General features: G+C 61.4%; 1 protein-coding gene across 3 annotated transcripts; it reads right to left on the reverse strand.

Annotated features, from left to right (window-relative positions):
• Positions 1-914: 914 nt before the first annotated feature.
• Positions 915-7,992, reverse strand: NR4A2 (nuclear receptor subfamily 4 group A member 2). Of its 3 annotated transcripts, none has more exons than XM_053948184.1 (8): positions 7,946-7,992; positions 6,071-6,192; positions 5,063-5,750; positions 4,055-4,184; positions 3,796-3,959; positions 3,193-3,395; positions 2,597-2,775; positions 915-2,516 (listed from the first exon to the last, which is right to left on the reverse strand). In XM_053948184.1, the coding sequence occupies exons 3-8, from the start codon at positions 5,735-5,737 to the stop codon at positions 2,260-2,262; spliced, it is 1,608 nt and encodes a 535-aa protein (XP_053804159.1). In that variant the 5' UTR covers positions 5,738-5,750; positions 6,071-6,192; positions 7,946-7,992; the 3' UTR covers positions 915-2,259. The 3 variants fall into 3 exon arrangements, with proteins under 3 accessions (XP_053804159.1, XP_053804158.1, XP_053804157.1); XM_053948183.1 differs by having other exon boundaries at positions 3,871-3,959; positions 5,063-5,928; XM_053948182.1 differs by having other exon boundaries at positions 5,063-5,928.
• Positions 7,993-15,399: the final 7,407 nt, after the last annotated feature.

Raw genomic sequence — 15,399 nt, forward strand, 5'->3', positions numbered from 1 at the left:
GCACCGGGACGGGGGTGCGGCACCGGGACGGGGATGCGGCACCGGGACGGGGTTACGGCACCGGGACGGGGGTGCGGCACCGGGACGGGGGTGCGGCACCGGGACGCTCCCGCCAGCTGCGGGGAGAGCCTGCCCCTCACCCGTGTCCGTGGGCACCGCGGGACGCGTGGCACAGAGGAGTAAAACCGATCCCGGGCGTGCCTCCCCCACCCTCCCACGGGCGTTATTTTGTCTCCCGAGGCGAGAGGCCGAAGTTCCGTCACCCCCGGAGGAACCGGCGGAATTTGGGTTCCTCATCCCCTTCCACGCGCGGGACTCCCGTGAGCACACCCCGGTCTCGGGACCCGCGGGGCTCCGGGCGCGGTGCCGGTACCCGGAGCGCGGTGCCGGTACCCGGAGCGCGGTGCCGGTGCCCCGGGGCTCCGAGAGGCGCCCCCGCCCCAAAGCTTGGCAGGAGCCCGGGGCTTTGGGGGCAGCGCTCCCCGCATCCCCGCGCCCCGCTGTGCTCCGCGCTGCCCGTCCTGCCCCCCGAGCCCCTCCGCCGCCGCAGCTTTGGGAATAAAATTCCCCCGCTAAAGGTGTTTTCCTGAGGAACTACCCCCCCGACGAAGGGATGCGGCTGGGCAAAGGCCGGCGCGGGAGGAGGGAGAGAGGGATGGATGGCGCAGGATGCGGGGTCCGGATGCGGGGTCCGGATGCGGCGGGGACCGAGCGTGGTAAAACCCGGGGAAGGACCAACCTCCGAGCCGCGGCTTTTCCTCCTCTTCCTCCCGCGGGGCCGGCGGCACCGAACGGGAGCGGCCCCGGCCGTCGCCGCTCCGGGATCGCCGCCCGGGCAGAGGCTTTTGTCCCCTGGGTGCGGCGGGGGCTGGCGGAGGAGCTTCGCACTTCGGCAGAAAGGAGACGAAATTCGATTCGTTTACATGTTTTATTGTTGTAAACATTAAAATTGTCTTTCTCAAAGAAAGAGTTCTCGGGAGAAAAAATAATAATAATAATAATAATAATAATTATAATAATAATAATAATAATCCGCGTTTCTAACTGTCGTACACCATATTAAAAAAAGGCAGCGACTTTCCCGTGTGCCAAACCGGGGTATACAAAGAAAAATACTACAGAATATGGCAATATTAAAAATATTACTCGAACATAAAATAATATATTAACCGACAATTTTTAGACATAAAAAAACAAATGGAACAAAACAAACCAAGAATTCAAAGTGCTCAGTAATTTCCAGGGAGTTATGTATAGTATAAGCACTCTGGAAACAGTCAAAAGCTGCTGCATGCAAGATCTGTTTAGCTTTAGACAACAAAATAATCAAGATATAAACTTCTTCTTTAATCAACATCAACAGTACATACAACACTTACAAACAAGGGGTGTCGGGCGGTGTTTACAAACACTATGTGTCCCTTTGGGGGGGGATTCCGGGGGGTAACACTTGTGCCCACCTATTTTACAATTGAGAAAATGTTTGAAGCTTAGATAACTACCAGTCTTTATAAAAGCTACCAGACTACATAGTGTCTGAAATACTATTTATAGAATATAGACATTACTGAAATAGCAAGTGCCTATAACATTGTCACCCTGGAATCGTCATGCTTCCCTGGTATGGACAGATTGGGTTTTCTTTTTTTTTTTTTTTTTTTTTTTTTTTTGATTCTCCTTTTTTTTTTAATTATTTTTTACCCAAACACATTTATCTTTTATTTTTTATTTAATTTTTTTTTTTAGAATTATTTTCCATGTTTCATCATAAATAGGCACAGAAGAATTTTTTTTTTTTTTTTTTTTTTTGTAAAAAGCCAAACTGCATCTGATAAATTTACAAGCCTTCGCCTTCATTAATGCCACGCCACCCACGCAACGTTTGGGGTTTGGGTATATTACAGCTTTCTTTTACAGCAGAAAACTTTAGTCTTTAGGAGGGTGAGACTCGTGGGTCGCCCCGAGGCTCGGTTTGTCACCGCGTGAGCCAGGCAGGCTTGTCTTTCGCACCAGGAGTCCTTAATAACAAATTCATTGAGAAGCCGATAATAAAAAGTTTATACCATGGTATCTGTGTGGTCCATGAGCCGCATCCATGATGCCCCAGAGCCAAAATGCCCATCGTGCTCTGCCTGCAGGAGTTTGCAACACTGGCTGGGTGGGAGCTGGCACCCAGGGGTGCTGCTCTGGGCCCAGACCAGCTCCCCTTCAGGCAGCTGGAGCTTCTCCTCGGGTCAGCGGAAGCGTACGGGAAGAGTCTTAAAAAGGTAAAGTGTCCAGGAAAAGTTTGTCAATTATTGCTGGCGGTGGCACCAAATCCTCCAGTTTCAGGTAGAAAATGCGCTGCAGCCCCTGTGTGCAAAGCGTGCGGAGTTCGGGGAGCTTCCCCAAGAGTTTGGACAGATAGTTGGGGCGATTCAGCCCCCCGTTATTGAAAGTCACATGGTCTTTGAGACAATTTACAATCTTGTTCTGAAGCTCTTCCACCCGCTTGGGTTCCTTAAGCCCGTGCCTCTCTGCAAAGAGAAGGGCGCGGGACGTTACGCGTGTGGCACGGAGCAGGACGGGCAGGGGAGCAGGAGGGGGGGACACTGACCTGTCACCATGGCCAGGGCAGCGATGCAAGAGAAGGCAGAGATGTCGATGTTCATGTTTTGCAGGTTGGAGGAAAACTCCACGATGGAATCGATCCACTCCCCAAAGCCACGGATGCACTGCAACCGGTGCAGGACCACCCCGTTGCAGAAGATCAGCTTCCCCTCCACGGGGTTGGACCTGGAAGGAAGGGGACAACCCCAGAATGAACTGATGGATGGATGAGAGAGGGAGGAAAATTAGATAGAAAGAGAAAACGGAGCAAAGGAAAGAAAAAGACAAAAAAGATAAAGATAAAATGTAAGAGCAAAGAAAGAGAGAATGAGCGAAAGCAAGAAAGACAGGGCGGGAGAGAAAGGTAAAACAGAGAAGAGGAAATGAAAGAGAAAAAAGAACAAGAGAGAAAAGGAAAGAGATAAAAAAATAATAAGAAAAGAGATGATGGGGGAGAAAATCTAAACAACTAATTACTTGAGGAGCAATAAATGGAGGATTTAAGAGGCACCTAATTACCGAGGAGTTAATAAAATGCAGAGCAGTGGACCTTGAAAGGGTCTGATTCCCTGCCCACCCCGCGCTGCCCCGACCCCCGCTCACCTGTACGCCAGGCGCAGCACGAACAGCTCCAGGAAGGCGGACTCGAAGAGCAGGTCCTGGTCCGTTTTGGGGAGGTCGGTGAAGCCGGGGATTTTTTCCGCCCACCCTCGGATGATCTCCATGGAGCCGGTCAGGAGATCGTAGAACTGCTGGATGTGCTGGGTGTCGTCACCGCTCAGCTGGTAGTCGGGGTTAGCCTGGAACTGGAAATTCATTTTAAAAAGCACTTAATGAGGTTCTCTAAAGTCTATAACCCGTGAAATTGCTCACCCCGTCCCTGGCCGGGGAGCGGGCTGGGATAACAATTAAAGCTCTCTCTGACCGGTGAGGAAATTAGACGTTCCGGGGCAATTAATTCGATTAGGAACGGCGCTCCGAGGCCGCCGCTCTCCGTGCGCGGGGGCCCCGATCCCGGGGCGGCGCCGGCGGGGCCGAGCCGAGCCCCCGGTCCCGGCGGGGCCGAGCCGAGCCCCGGGCGGGCGGGCAGGGCCGAGCCGAGCCCCGGGCGGCCTCGCCTCTCCCCCCGCAGCGGCCGCGGGGCCGGCGGCCCCCCCTCCCCGGGCGGCGGCGGCGGGGTCCCTCCGCGAGCTCGGTCCCGCTTACCCGGGAATAGTCCAGGCTGGTCATAGCCGGGTTGGAGTCGACATGGGCTCTCACCAGCGCACTGATCAGACTCACCGGGGGAGAGGGGGGAGAAGGCTCCTGGGGGCTCTTCGGTTTGGACGGCAAGCGGCCCCGCCGGCCTTTTAGGCTGTCTGTGCGCACCACTGCAAGAGACAGGGGTCAGCCCGGCGCCGGCCCCGCGGCCCCGCGGACACGCGGACACGCGGACACACGGACACGCGGACACACGGACACTCACCCTCCTTGACCATGCCGACGGCCAGGCACTTCTGGAAGCGGCAGTACTGGCAGCGGTTGCGGCGGCGCTTGTCCACCGGGCAGTTCTTGTTGGCCAGGCACACGTACTTGGCGTTCTTCTGCACCGTGCGCTGCGGGCCGGCCGGGCGGGCAGCGGCGTCAGCGCCGGCTCGGGGAGCGCCCCGCGCCGCCGCCTGCCCGCAGCTCCTCTACCTCCCTTTCCCCTTGCTTTTCTTTTTCCTTTCCCCCCCCCCCTTTATTTTCTTTTCCGTTTTTCCGCTTTGTTTCCTTCCCTTTCCCGTTCATTTTCTGTTCTCGCTTTCATTTCCCCCCCTTTATTTCATTTTCCTTATTTTATCTTTACTTCTCCTCTTTTTTACCTTCATATCCCTTCCCTCTTTCCCCCTTTATTCTCTTCTCCCGTTTAAATTTAATTTTCCCTCTCTATTATTTCCTTTTCCCCTTTTCTTCTTCTGCCTTTTAAGATTTCTTTTCCCTTTATTTCCTTCCCCTTTTCCCTGTTTATTTTTATTTCCTTTCCCCCTTTATTTAGTTTTCCTTTTTTCCCTTTTATTTCCTTTTCCTTCTTCCCCCCCCCTTTTTTTTTTTTTTTTTTTTTTTTTTCCCAGGGCATTTAACAGGAGAAAATTGACAGCGTTAACATCCAAGCTAACCTCGCAGCTCCTAGCCGTGTTTTATATGCCAAGAGGAGGGAAAGAGACGCTCGGTAAATACAAATCCGTGGGCATTCATATTATTTACATTCCTTGGAGACCTTCTCTATTTAAAATGATAAGATTATTCAATCAGGATGGTGAAATAAAGAGATCACTTAATTTTACCACGGGGAATTCTGTTCCACATGGTTAGCTCAGACGCGGTTCTCTGTCCTAACCGATTTCCATCTGCGGGCTGCCGGCCCCGCGGGCTCCCCCGCTGCCTTCCTGCCCTCTGCCGGCCCCGCCGCCCCCCGCCCTGCCCCGCGGCCGCCCCGCCCGGCCCCGCTCACCTTGAAGAAGCCCTTGCAGCCCTCGCAGGTGCGCACGCCGTAGTGCTGGCAGGCCGCGTTGTCCCCGCACACGGCGCACAGCCCCTCGTTGGACGGGGAGCCGCGGGAGGGCGGCGAGGGCACCTGGCTGTCCAGCAGCTGCGGAGCGTGGCCCAGCTGCAGCCCGGGGAAGGCCATGGAGGGCTGCTTGCGGATGGCGTTGGGCACGGCGAAGGCCTGCCCGTCCACGCCGTGGTGCGGCCCGGCCGGCTCGGCGTTCATGGGCACGTGCAGGGGGCCGTCGAAGCGCATCTGGCAGCTGGGCACGGGCGTGCCGGGCGGCGACTGCTTGAAGGAGAACAGGGACAGGCGGGACACGGGCGTTTTGCGCTGCTCGATCATGTGCGTGGTGGCCACGTAGTTGGGGTGGAAGTTGTGCAGGGAGCCGGGGTCGTCCCACACGGGGCCGTGCTGCACCTGGAAGCCGGGCGTGGAGGGGGTCGGGGGCGACGAGGGCTTGTAGTAGACGGAGCCCGAGTGGGACATCATCTCCTCGGACTGGGGGGGCAGGTGGCCGTGCTGCTGGTAGCCGTGCATCTGAATGTCTTCCACCTTAATGGAGGACTGCTGTCCGGACAGGGGCATTTGGTACAAGCAGGGGGGCTTCACGTCGTAGCTCGTGTTGTAGTTGTCCATAAAGGTACTGAAGCTGGGGAGAGAAGTGGTGGCAGTGATTTCGGTGTTGGTGAGGTCCATGCTAAACTTGACAAACTCCGGAGTTAGGAAATCGGAGCTGTATTCTCCCGAGGAGTGGTAGCTGTAGCTCTGGGAGGCCGGGCTGGCTCCTTGAGGCGAGGACCCATACTGAGCCTGAACACAGGGCATGGCTGCGAACGAAACACCGTCAGGTAGACTCGGCCCGCGCCGCCCCGCGCCGGGCACCGGCGGCCGCGGGGCCGAGCGCCGGGACCCCCCTGCCCCGCCGGGGCTGCCGGGGCCGCGGAGCCGCGGGGACGGAGCAGCACCAACCTTCAGCCGAGGGAGCGGCGTTTTCGGGGCAGCCGAGGGCGGACAGCGTCGGAGCGCGGCGGGGAGCGAGGTGTCCGCGGGTTCAGAGCGCGGCGGCGGCTCCAGCCTGCCCGGCGCGACGGCTGCGAGAGACACACGGACCGGCCGGTGAGGGGACCGACAGACACACGGACCGACACACGGACCGGCCGGTGAGGGGAACGACACACGGACCGACACACGGACCGGCCGGTGAGGGGAACGACAGACACACGGACCGACACACGGACCGGCCGGTGAGGGGAACGACAGACACACGGACCGACACACGGACCGGCCGGTGAGGGGAACGACACACGGACCGACACACGGACCGGCCGGTGAGGGGAACGACAGACACACGGACCGACACACGGACCGGCCGGTGAGGGGAACGACACACGGACCGACACACGGACCGACACACGGACCGGCCGGTGAGGGGACCGACAGACACACGGACCGACACACGGACCGGCCGGTGAGGGGAACGACACACGGACCGGCCGGTGAGGGGAACGACAGACGGACCGGCCGGTGAGGGGACCGAGACACGGACCGACACACGGACCGACCGGTGAGGGGAACGACAGACGGACCCGCCGGTGAGGGGAACGACACACGGACCGGCCGGTGAGGGGAACGACACACGGACCGGCCGGTGAGGGGAACGACACATGGACCCGCCGGTGAGGGGAACGACACATGGACCCGCCGGTGAGGGGACCGAGACACGGACCGACAGACGGACCCGCCGGTGAGGGGAACGACACACGGACCGACACACGGACCCGCCGGTGAGGGGACCGACACACGGACCGACAGACGGACCCGCCGGTGAGGGGACCGACACACGGACCGACAGACGGACCCGCCGGTGAGGGGACCGACACACGGACCCGCCAGTGAGGGGACGGACACACGGACCGACAGACGGACCGGCCGGTGAGGGGACCGACACACGGACCGACACACGGACCGACACACGGACCGACACACGGACCGACAGACGGACCGGCCGGTGAGGGGACCGACACACGGACCGACACACGGACCGACACACGGACCCGCCGGTGAGCGGACGGACACGGCGACACACGCACCCGCCGATCGGGCAGCAGGGGCGGGGGACTGACACACAAACCCGCTGGTGCGGGAACAGACACACGGAGCCGGGCGCGGGGAACGGGCACATGGACCCGCCGGTCAGGCAGCCCCGGCGGGGAACTGACACACGGACGCGCCAGTGGAGGGACAGACACACGGAGCCGCCAGAGCGCGGACAGACACACGGAGCCGCCTGAGCGCGGACAGACACACGGAGCCGCCTGAGCACGGACAGACACACGGAGCCGCCTGAGCGCGGACAGACACACGGAGCCGCCGGCGCGGCTGCCCGGCTCTGGGGGAGCCCCGGCTGCGGAGCCCACGGGCTGCGGGAGCGGTGCCGGGGCAGGGCCGCCCCGCGCCCCTCGGGGAGCGCGTTCGGGCTCGGCTGGGGGTTGTTTCCTCAGTAACCGGGCAGGAGGCTCCCCGCGGGCGGGCTGTCACCGGCACCGGCCGCCAGGTTCCCTTCTCCACGCCCTCCGGGGAAGCCGCGGCGCGTCCCTCGGGAGAGCGGGCGAGGCGCGGGGCTTCCCGGCGCGGCGGTGCCGGCACGGGAGCGGGGCGCGGGTGACAGCCAGCCCGGGCGGAGCGGCGCGGACACTCACCCTCGGGCCCGCCAGCAGGTGGGACGGGACGGGACGGGACGGGACGGGACGGGACGGGACGGGACGGGGGGCGCATCCCGCGCCTCGCGCGCGGGACCCCGCGTCGGGAGGGGGCCGCGGGAGGCGGGACCGGCGGGGCACTCACCGGGGAGCGGGGCGCGGGGCGCGCATCCAAGGGCGGGCGGAGCGGCGGCGGCGGCGCGGGCGGCCGGACTGTGCCCGCCCGCAATGTGCCTTTGTTTATGTGGCCGCGGCCGCCGCCGACCAACGTGCGCCGCGAGCCCCCCGCGCGTCACCGCGCGTCACCGCGCCGCCCGCCAATCGGCGCCGCCGCCGGCCCGCCCCGGACACGCCCACACACCCCACCCACCCCCCCACCCCACCCCCCCCCCGCGCGCGCCCTTTCGGTGAGTTTCCGAGCGGTGACGTCACGCGGAGGGACGCGCCCCGGCCACGCGCGCGGGGCGGGGGCGTGGCCTCGTTTGCATAAGGGGGCGGGGACGCCCCCCCGCCCCCCCCCGCGCGCGTCACCGTGACGCGGAGCCCGGAATAGCGCGCGCGGCCGCGACCCCGGGATGGGGACAGAGAACCGGGAATGGGACAGAGAGAACCGGGATGGGGACAGAGAGAACCGGGAATGGGACAGAGAACCTGGAACGGGACAGAGAGAACCGGGAATGGGACAGAGAGAACCGGGATGGGGACAGAGAACCTGGAACGGGACAGAGAGAACCGGGAATGGGGAGAGAGAACCGGGAATGGGACAGAGAGAACCGGGATGGGGACAGAGAACCTGGAACGGGACAGAGAACCGGGAACGGGACAGGGCCGGGAGCGGGACAGAGAGAACCGGGAACGGGACAGAGAGAACCGGGAATGGGACAGAGAACCGGGAACGGGACAGAGAACCGGGAATGGGACAGAGAGAACCGGGAATGGGACAGAGAGAACCGGGAACGGGACAGAGAACCGGGAACGGGACAGGGCCGGGAGCGGGACAGAGAGAACCGGGAACGGGACAGAGAGAACCGGGAACGGGACAGAGAACCGGGAACGGGGACAGAGAACCGGGAATGGGGAGAGAGAACCGGGAATGGGACAGAGAGAACCGGGAATGGGATAGGGCCGGGAGCGGGACAGAGAACCGGGATGGGGACAGAGAACCGGGAATGGGACAGAGAACCGGGAATGGGACAGAGAGAACCAGGAATGGGACAGAGAACCGGGAACGGGACAGAGAACCGGGAATGGGACAGGGCCGGGAGCGGGACAGAGAGAACCGGGATGGGGACAGAGAACCGGGAATGGGACAGAGAACCGGGATGGGGACAGAGAACCGGGAATGGGACAGAGAGAACCGGGAACGGGACAGAGAACCGGGAACAGGACAGAGAGAAACGGGAACGGGACAGAGAACCGGGAACGGGACAGAGAGAACCGGGAACGGGACAGAGAGAACCGGGAACGGGACAGAGAACCGGGAACGGGACAGAGAACCGGGAACGGGACAGAGAACCGGGAATGGGACAGAGAACCGGGAATGGGACAGGGCCGGGAGCGGGACAGAGAGAGCCGGGATGGGGACAGAGAACCGGGAATGGGACAGAGAGAACCGGGATGGGACAGGGCAGGGAATGGGACAGAGCAGGGAATGGGACAGAGAACCGGGAACGGGGACAGAGAACCGGGAATGGGGAGAGAGAACCGGGAATGGGACAGGGCAGGGAATGGGACAGAGCAGGGAATGGGACAGAGAACCGGGAATGGGTCAGGGCAGGGAATGGGACAGAGCAGGGAATGGGACAGAGAACCGGGAATGGGACAGAGAACCGGGAATGGGTCAGGGCAGGGCTGGGGACAGAGCCAGGCCGAGGCCACAAAAGGAGCGTAACGCTCCCTCGCCTCCACTGCCCACCTGGAATTTAGCATATTTTATTTTATTAGTATTTTTTATTATTAATTTTAATTTTTTTATTTTATTATTATCTTTCTTTTATATGTTGTATTGATTTTATTCTTATTTTGGATTTATTTATTGTAATTTTTTTTATTTTAGTTATTTCTGTTTATTTTTTATTTCTTATTATATTATTTTCTATTTTTTTATTTCTATTTATTTCATTGCTTTATTTAATTCCTTATTTTGGGGGCTTTTTTATTTTATTTTATTTGCCTTTTTTGGTTTTATTTAATTTATTACGCTTTCTTATTTTTATTTATTTTAGACTTATTTATTTAAATGGCCGACGTTTACTTATTTAAATGCACAGAGGGGTTTTTTATTATATTTTTGTTTAATTTTTCGGTTCTCCAGGAACACCCCCAGAGCCCCCGCCCAGTTTGCAGCGCTGCCAGCCCCAGCCCGGGCGGGTGTGGCTGGGGAAGGGCGCAGAGCCGAGCCGGGGCAGTGCAGTTAAGGGCCAGTCCCGAGTGTCAGTTCCCAGCTGCCTCCAGCGGGATCGGGACAGGCTGGGAGGGGACACGAGTGGCTCTGACGCTGGCCCTGCGTGTCCCAGCGCCGGCTCCCGGCCCGGCAAGGACAGCAGGGATCGGGGCGGAGCGGAGCCCAGCCCGGGATAAACCCCAGAGCCCAGCCCGGGATAAACCCCAGAATCCAGCCCGGGATAAACCCCAGAGACCAGCACAGGATAAATCCCAGAGTCCAGTCTGGGATAAACCCCAGAGCCCAGCACAGGATAAACCCCAGAGCCCAGCCCGGGATAAACCCCAGAATCCAGCCCGGGATAAACCCCAGAGCCCAGCCCGGGATAGATCACACAGCCCAGCCCGGGACAAACCCCAGAGCCCAGCCCGGGATAAACCCCAGAGCCCAGCACAGGATAAACCCCAGAATCCAGCCCGGGATAGATCCCAGAGCCCAGCCCGGGATAAACCCCAGAATCCAGCCCGGGATAAACCACACAGCCCAGCCCGGGATAAACCACACAGCCCAGCCCGGGATAGATCCCAGAGCCCAGCCCGGGACAAACCCCAGAGCCCAGCCCGGGATAAACCCCAGAGCCCAGCACAGGACAAACCCCAGAGCCCAGCCCGGGATCAACCCCACAGCCCAGCCCGGGATAAACCCCAGAGCCCAGCACGGGACAAACCCCAGAGCCCAGCGCGGTGCAGCCCAGCAGCCAGCGCTGCCTCCCAAGGCCCTGCCCGGGAATACCGAGATTTCCTGGGAAACCCATGTTCCCTTCCCAACCCGCTCCTCCCACTGGAGTCACTCCAGAGAAACCCAAAGTGCTCCCACCCCGAGAGACCGACCCACACCGCACCCTCCCGACCCTACAGAGCTGCTCCGGGGCCTGGCCCACAGCTGGGGGGGTAAAGGAGCACCCCGGGGCTGGGACACCCCAGGGCTTCCAGAGAGGCATTTCTGGGGTCACTGAAGGAGCACCCCGGGGCTGGGACACCCCAGGGCTTCCAGAGAGGCATTTCTGGGGTCACTGAAGGAGCACCCCGGGGCTGGGACACTCCAGGGCTCTCCAGAGTGGCATTTCTGGGGTCACTGGAGGAGCACCCCGAGGCTGGGACACTCCAGGGCTCTCCAGAGAGGCATTTCTGGGGTCAGGATAGGGACACCCCGGGGCTGGGACACCCCAGGGCTGTCCAGAGAGGCATTTCTGGGGTCAGGATAGGGACACCCCGGGGCTGGGACACCCCAGGGCTGTCCAGAGAGGCATTTCTGGGGTCACTGAAGGAGCACCCCGAGGCTGGGACACCCCAGGACTTCCAGAGTGGCATTTCTGGGGTCAGGATAGGGACACCCCGAGGCTGGGACACCCCAGGGCTGTCCAGAGTGGCATTTCTGGGGTCAGGATAGGGACACCCCGGGGCTGGGACACCCCAGGGCTGTCCAGAGAGGCATTTCTGGGGTCACTGAAGGAGCACCCCGAGGCTGGGACACCCCAGGACTTCCAGAGTGGCATTTCTGGGGTCAGGATAGGGACACCCCGAGGCTGGGACACCCCAGGGCTTCCAGAGAGGCATTTCTGGGGTCAGGATAGGGACACCCCGAGGCTGGGACACCCCAGGGCTGTCCAGAGAGGCATTTCTGGGGTCAGTACAGGAGCACCCCGAGGCTGGGACACCCCAGGACTTCCAGAGTGGCATTTCTGGGGTCAGTACAGGAGCACCCCGAGGCTGGGACACCCCAGGACTTCCAGAGAGGCATTTCTGGGGTCGTTCACCAAAGGAGGAGCTCGGCCAGGCTCCCTCAGCTGCAGCAGCACGGGGCCATCAGCGTCAGTCACAGCCCAAGAGCTCGGCCAGCCTACAGCTCCACACCAACTTCCAGCCAAGGCCCTTCTAGGGCTAAGTGATACATCTAATTACCATATCCTTAGAATAGATGTAATATAAATTTCATTACTCACTTAAAAGTTCTAAAGTTAACAGCATAAACTTGAAGTTGAGTAATTAAGTAATCCTTATATAGACACTTATTAAAGTATTTATACATATTATCTTAAATCTACATCTATCATTTTGCCAATTAAAATTAGGACTTTAATTGCAATTAAGTAATTTAATTGCCAATTGAACAGCAAAATTGCTAAGTGACTAATTTTAATGCCTATTTTAATTACCAATCATGACTGGGGAGGGAGCTAATCAAGCAGTATCAGAGTAATGATGTGAAAAAAAGCGGAGAACAAACATTCCAGACTCCACGCTTTTTAAAAAAGAACTCCAAATTAAATGACTGCAAACACAATTGCAGACGTGCGGGGCAATGCTGGGGTTGGGCACAAAGCAGGGGTTTGAGCACAGACTGCTCGCTCTCCCCCAGGGGCTCGCACGGAGGGCTCTGTGGCCCTGGCAGGGCTGGGAGCTGGGCACGGCCCCCAGGATGAGCTCCTGGGAAAGCAGCAGCCGAAGGCACAGCTCCGGGCAGCTCCGGGCTGCCCAAACACGGGGAGCTGGGGCTCGTGGCCAGGCCAGCGTGGGGCACACGCACCTCTGGGCCCGGGCTGCCCGGCGGGGAGGACCATCCCCACGCACGCTCCCCGACGTGCAAGCCCACCTTCCTGCCGGCTCTGGGTGCCACGGGTGAGGGTCTGCAGCCCACGGCTCCTGCGGGGTCAGGCCAGCCCAGCTGATCCCACAGGCCTTGGGAGGAAGTGCAGCTGGTGCTGCCATTTCCCACAAAAAAACCAAACCCAAATCCGTGTCAGTCCTGGCTGGCAGTGCAGCAAAGTCCCGAGGAAGGAAAGCCGGTCCTTGGGAGGGATGAGGAAGCCCAGGAGCCCGTGAGTGCTGCTGGGGCTGCTCCTCTCCAGCAGGAACAGCAATGGGATCGCCAGCACCCCGGGGAGGTTTTCATCCCTGCAGCCCCGAGGGGGAACAGGGGTGCTGCCCTGGCAGCGTGGCAGCACTGGGGGCACTGGGAGCACTGGGGGGCACTGGCAGCACTGGGGGCACTGGGAGCACTGGGGGGCACTGGGAGCACTGGGGGCACTGGGGGCACTGGGAGCACTGGGGGGCACTGGGAGCACTGGGGGGCACTGGGAGCACTCAGGGGGCACTGGGGGCACTGGGGGGCACTGGGAGCACTCAGGGGGCACTGGGAGCACTCAGGGGGCACTGGGGGCACTGGGAGCACTGGGGGGCACTGGGAGCACTGGGGGGCACTGGGAGCACTCAGGGGGCACTGGGGGCACTGGGAGCACTGGGGGGCACTGGGAGCACTCAGGGGGCACTGGGGGCACTGGGAGCACTGGGGGGCACTGGGAGCACTCAGGGGGTACTGGGGGCACTGGCAGCACTCAGGGGGCACTGGGAGCACTGGGGGGCACTGGGAGCACTGGGGGGTACTGGGAGCACTGGGGGACACTGGGAGCACTCACGGGGCACTGGGAGCACTGGGGGGCACTGGGGGCACTGGCAGCACTCAGGGGGCACTGGGAGCACTGGGAGCACTGGGAGCACTGGGAGCACTCAGGGGGCACTGGGAGCACTGGGGGGCACTGGGAGCACTGGGGGGCACTGGGAGCACTCAGGGGGCACTGGGAGCACTGGGGGGCACTGGGGGGCACTGGGAGCACTGGGGGGCACTGGGAGCACTCAGGGGGCACTGGGAGCACTGGGGGGTACTGGCAGCACTCAGGGGGCACTGGCAGCACTGGGGGGCACTGGGAGCACTGGGGGGCACTGGGAGCACTGGGGGGTACTGGGAGCACTGGGGGGCACTGGGAGCACTCAGGGGGCACTGGGAGCACTCAGGGGGCACTGGGAGCACTGGGGGGCACTGGCAGCACTGGGGGGCACTGGGAGCACTGGGGGGCACTGGGAGCACTGGGGGGCACTGGGAGCACAGCACTGTGGGGTACTGGGAGCACTGGGGGGCACTGGCAGCACTGGGGGGCACTGGGAGCACTCAGGGGGCACTGGGGGGCACTGGGAACACTGCGGGGCACTGGGAGCACTCAGGGGGCACTGGGAGCACTGGGGGGCACTGGGAGCACTCAGGGGGCACTGCCAGCACTGGGGGGCACTGGCAGCGTGGTGGGCAGTGCCGAGGGCAGCAGCCAGCAAAGGCAGGCAGGGTCAGTGCTGTGCCCCTGGCCAGCAGCTCCCTCCAACGCCCTCCTGGCAGGGCTCGGTGGGCACGGCAGGGCTGCGTTTGTGGGGCACCTTAAAGAGGCTCCCGCAGCACCAGCGCGGCTCCTGCAGCACCGGTGCAGCTCCTGCATCGGGCCCTTCCCTACAGGGACACACTTCCACTGCTCACACCCCCTGCCTAACCTGCTTCGTGTTTCTGGAGAGAGTTTTGGGAGGGAAGAGATTTGTTGCCTCTTCAACAGACCGAAAGTTTCACACCGACAAGGAGGTGCTGATACCAAAGGAGACGCTGTGTACCAGGGGCTGGGTCCCCTGCCGGGGCCCAGGGGTGCAGGGGGCAGTGCCAGGCCCCCGAGCAGCCACCGCCCGTCCCCACCTCAGCGACACACGCTGCACACGGACAGCCACGCCGGTGCCATCTCCGGGATCCGAGAGAGTGCTGCCACTCCGGCGGGCGCTTTCCAGAGGAAAGAGGGCTGGAGTGTCCTTGTCCTCCTGGCCAGTCTCACACGAGGTCCCCAAAGGGAGAGCGAGGCACAAGCCCGGCGCTGGTGCCCGGCCCCCGGGCAGCGCCAGCCCCGCCCGGACATCCGCGACTCAGGGCTGCAGCTCCCAGCTCCCCTCCAGCCCCACCGGCAGCTCCAGGCCTGGGCACTCGCGTCCCAGAGCGCACGCCGGTGTTCCACCAGGCCATCCCACAGCCAGGCTGCGTGTCCCTGTGAGGCTGGAGCCCGGCTGAGGCTGCACGTCCTGATGTGAGGCGAGAGCGCGGGGGTCTCACTGCCACAGAGCGACCGGGCCGTCTCACCAGCGCTCCGTAATTCCCCTCAGACTTCCCTGAAACTTTCAGTGGTGTTGTTCTCCCTTTCTTCCTGCTCCTGGTCCGCTCCTGAAGCTCAGTCGTGCAGGAAGCGTCAGCCGACACGGGGCATTCATCGCAGCAGTGCCCATTTCCAGGGAGTCCTTGTGGTGACAGTCCCCTGGAAGCCCACGAAGCCACGCTGTCCCCGTGTCACTGCCGGCCAG

This window comes from Vidua chalybeata, chromosome 7 (assembly GCF_026979565.1).
Source record: "Vidua chalybeata isolate OUT-0048 chromosome 7, bVidCha1 merged haplotype, whole genome shotgun sequence".
NCBI lineage: Eukaryota > Metazoa > Chordata > Aves > Passeriformes > Viduidae > Vidua > Vidua chalybeata.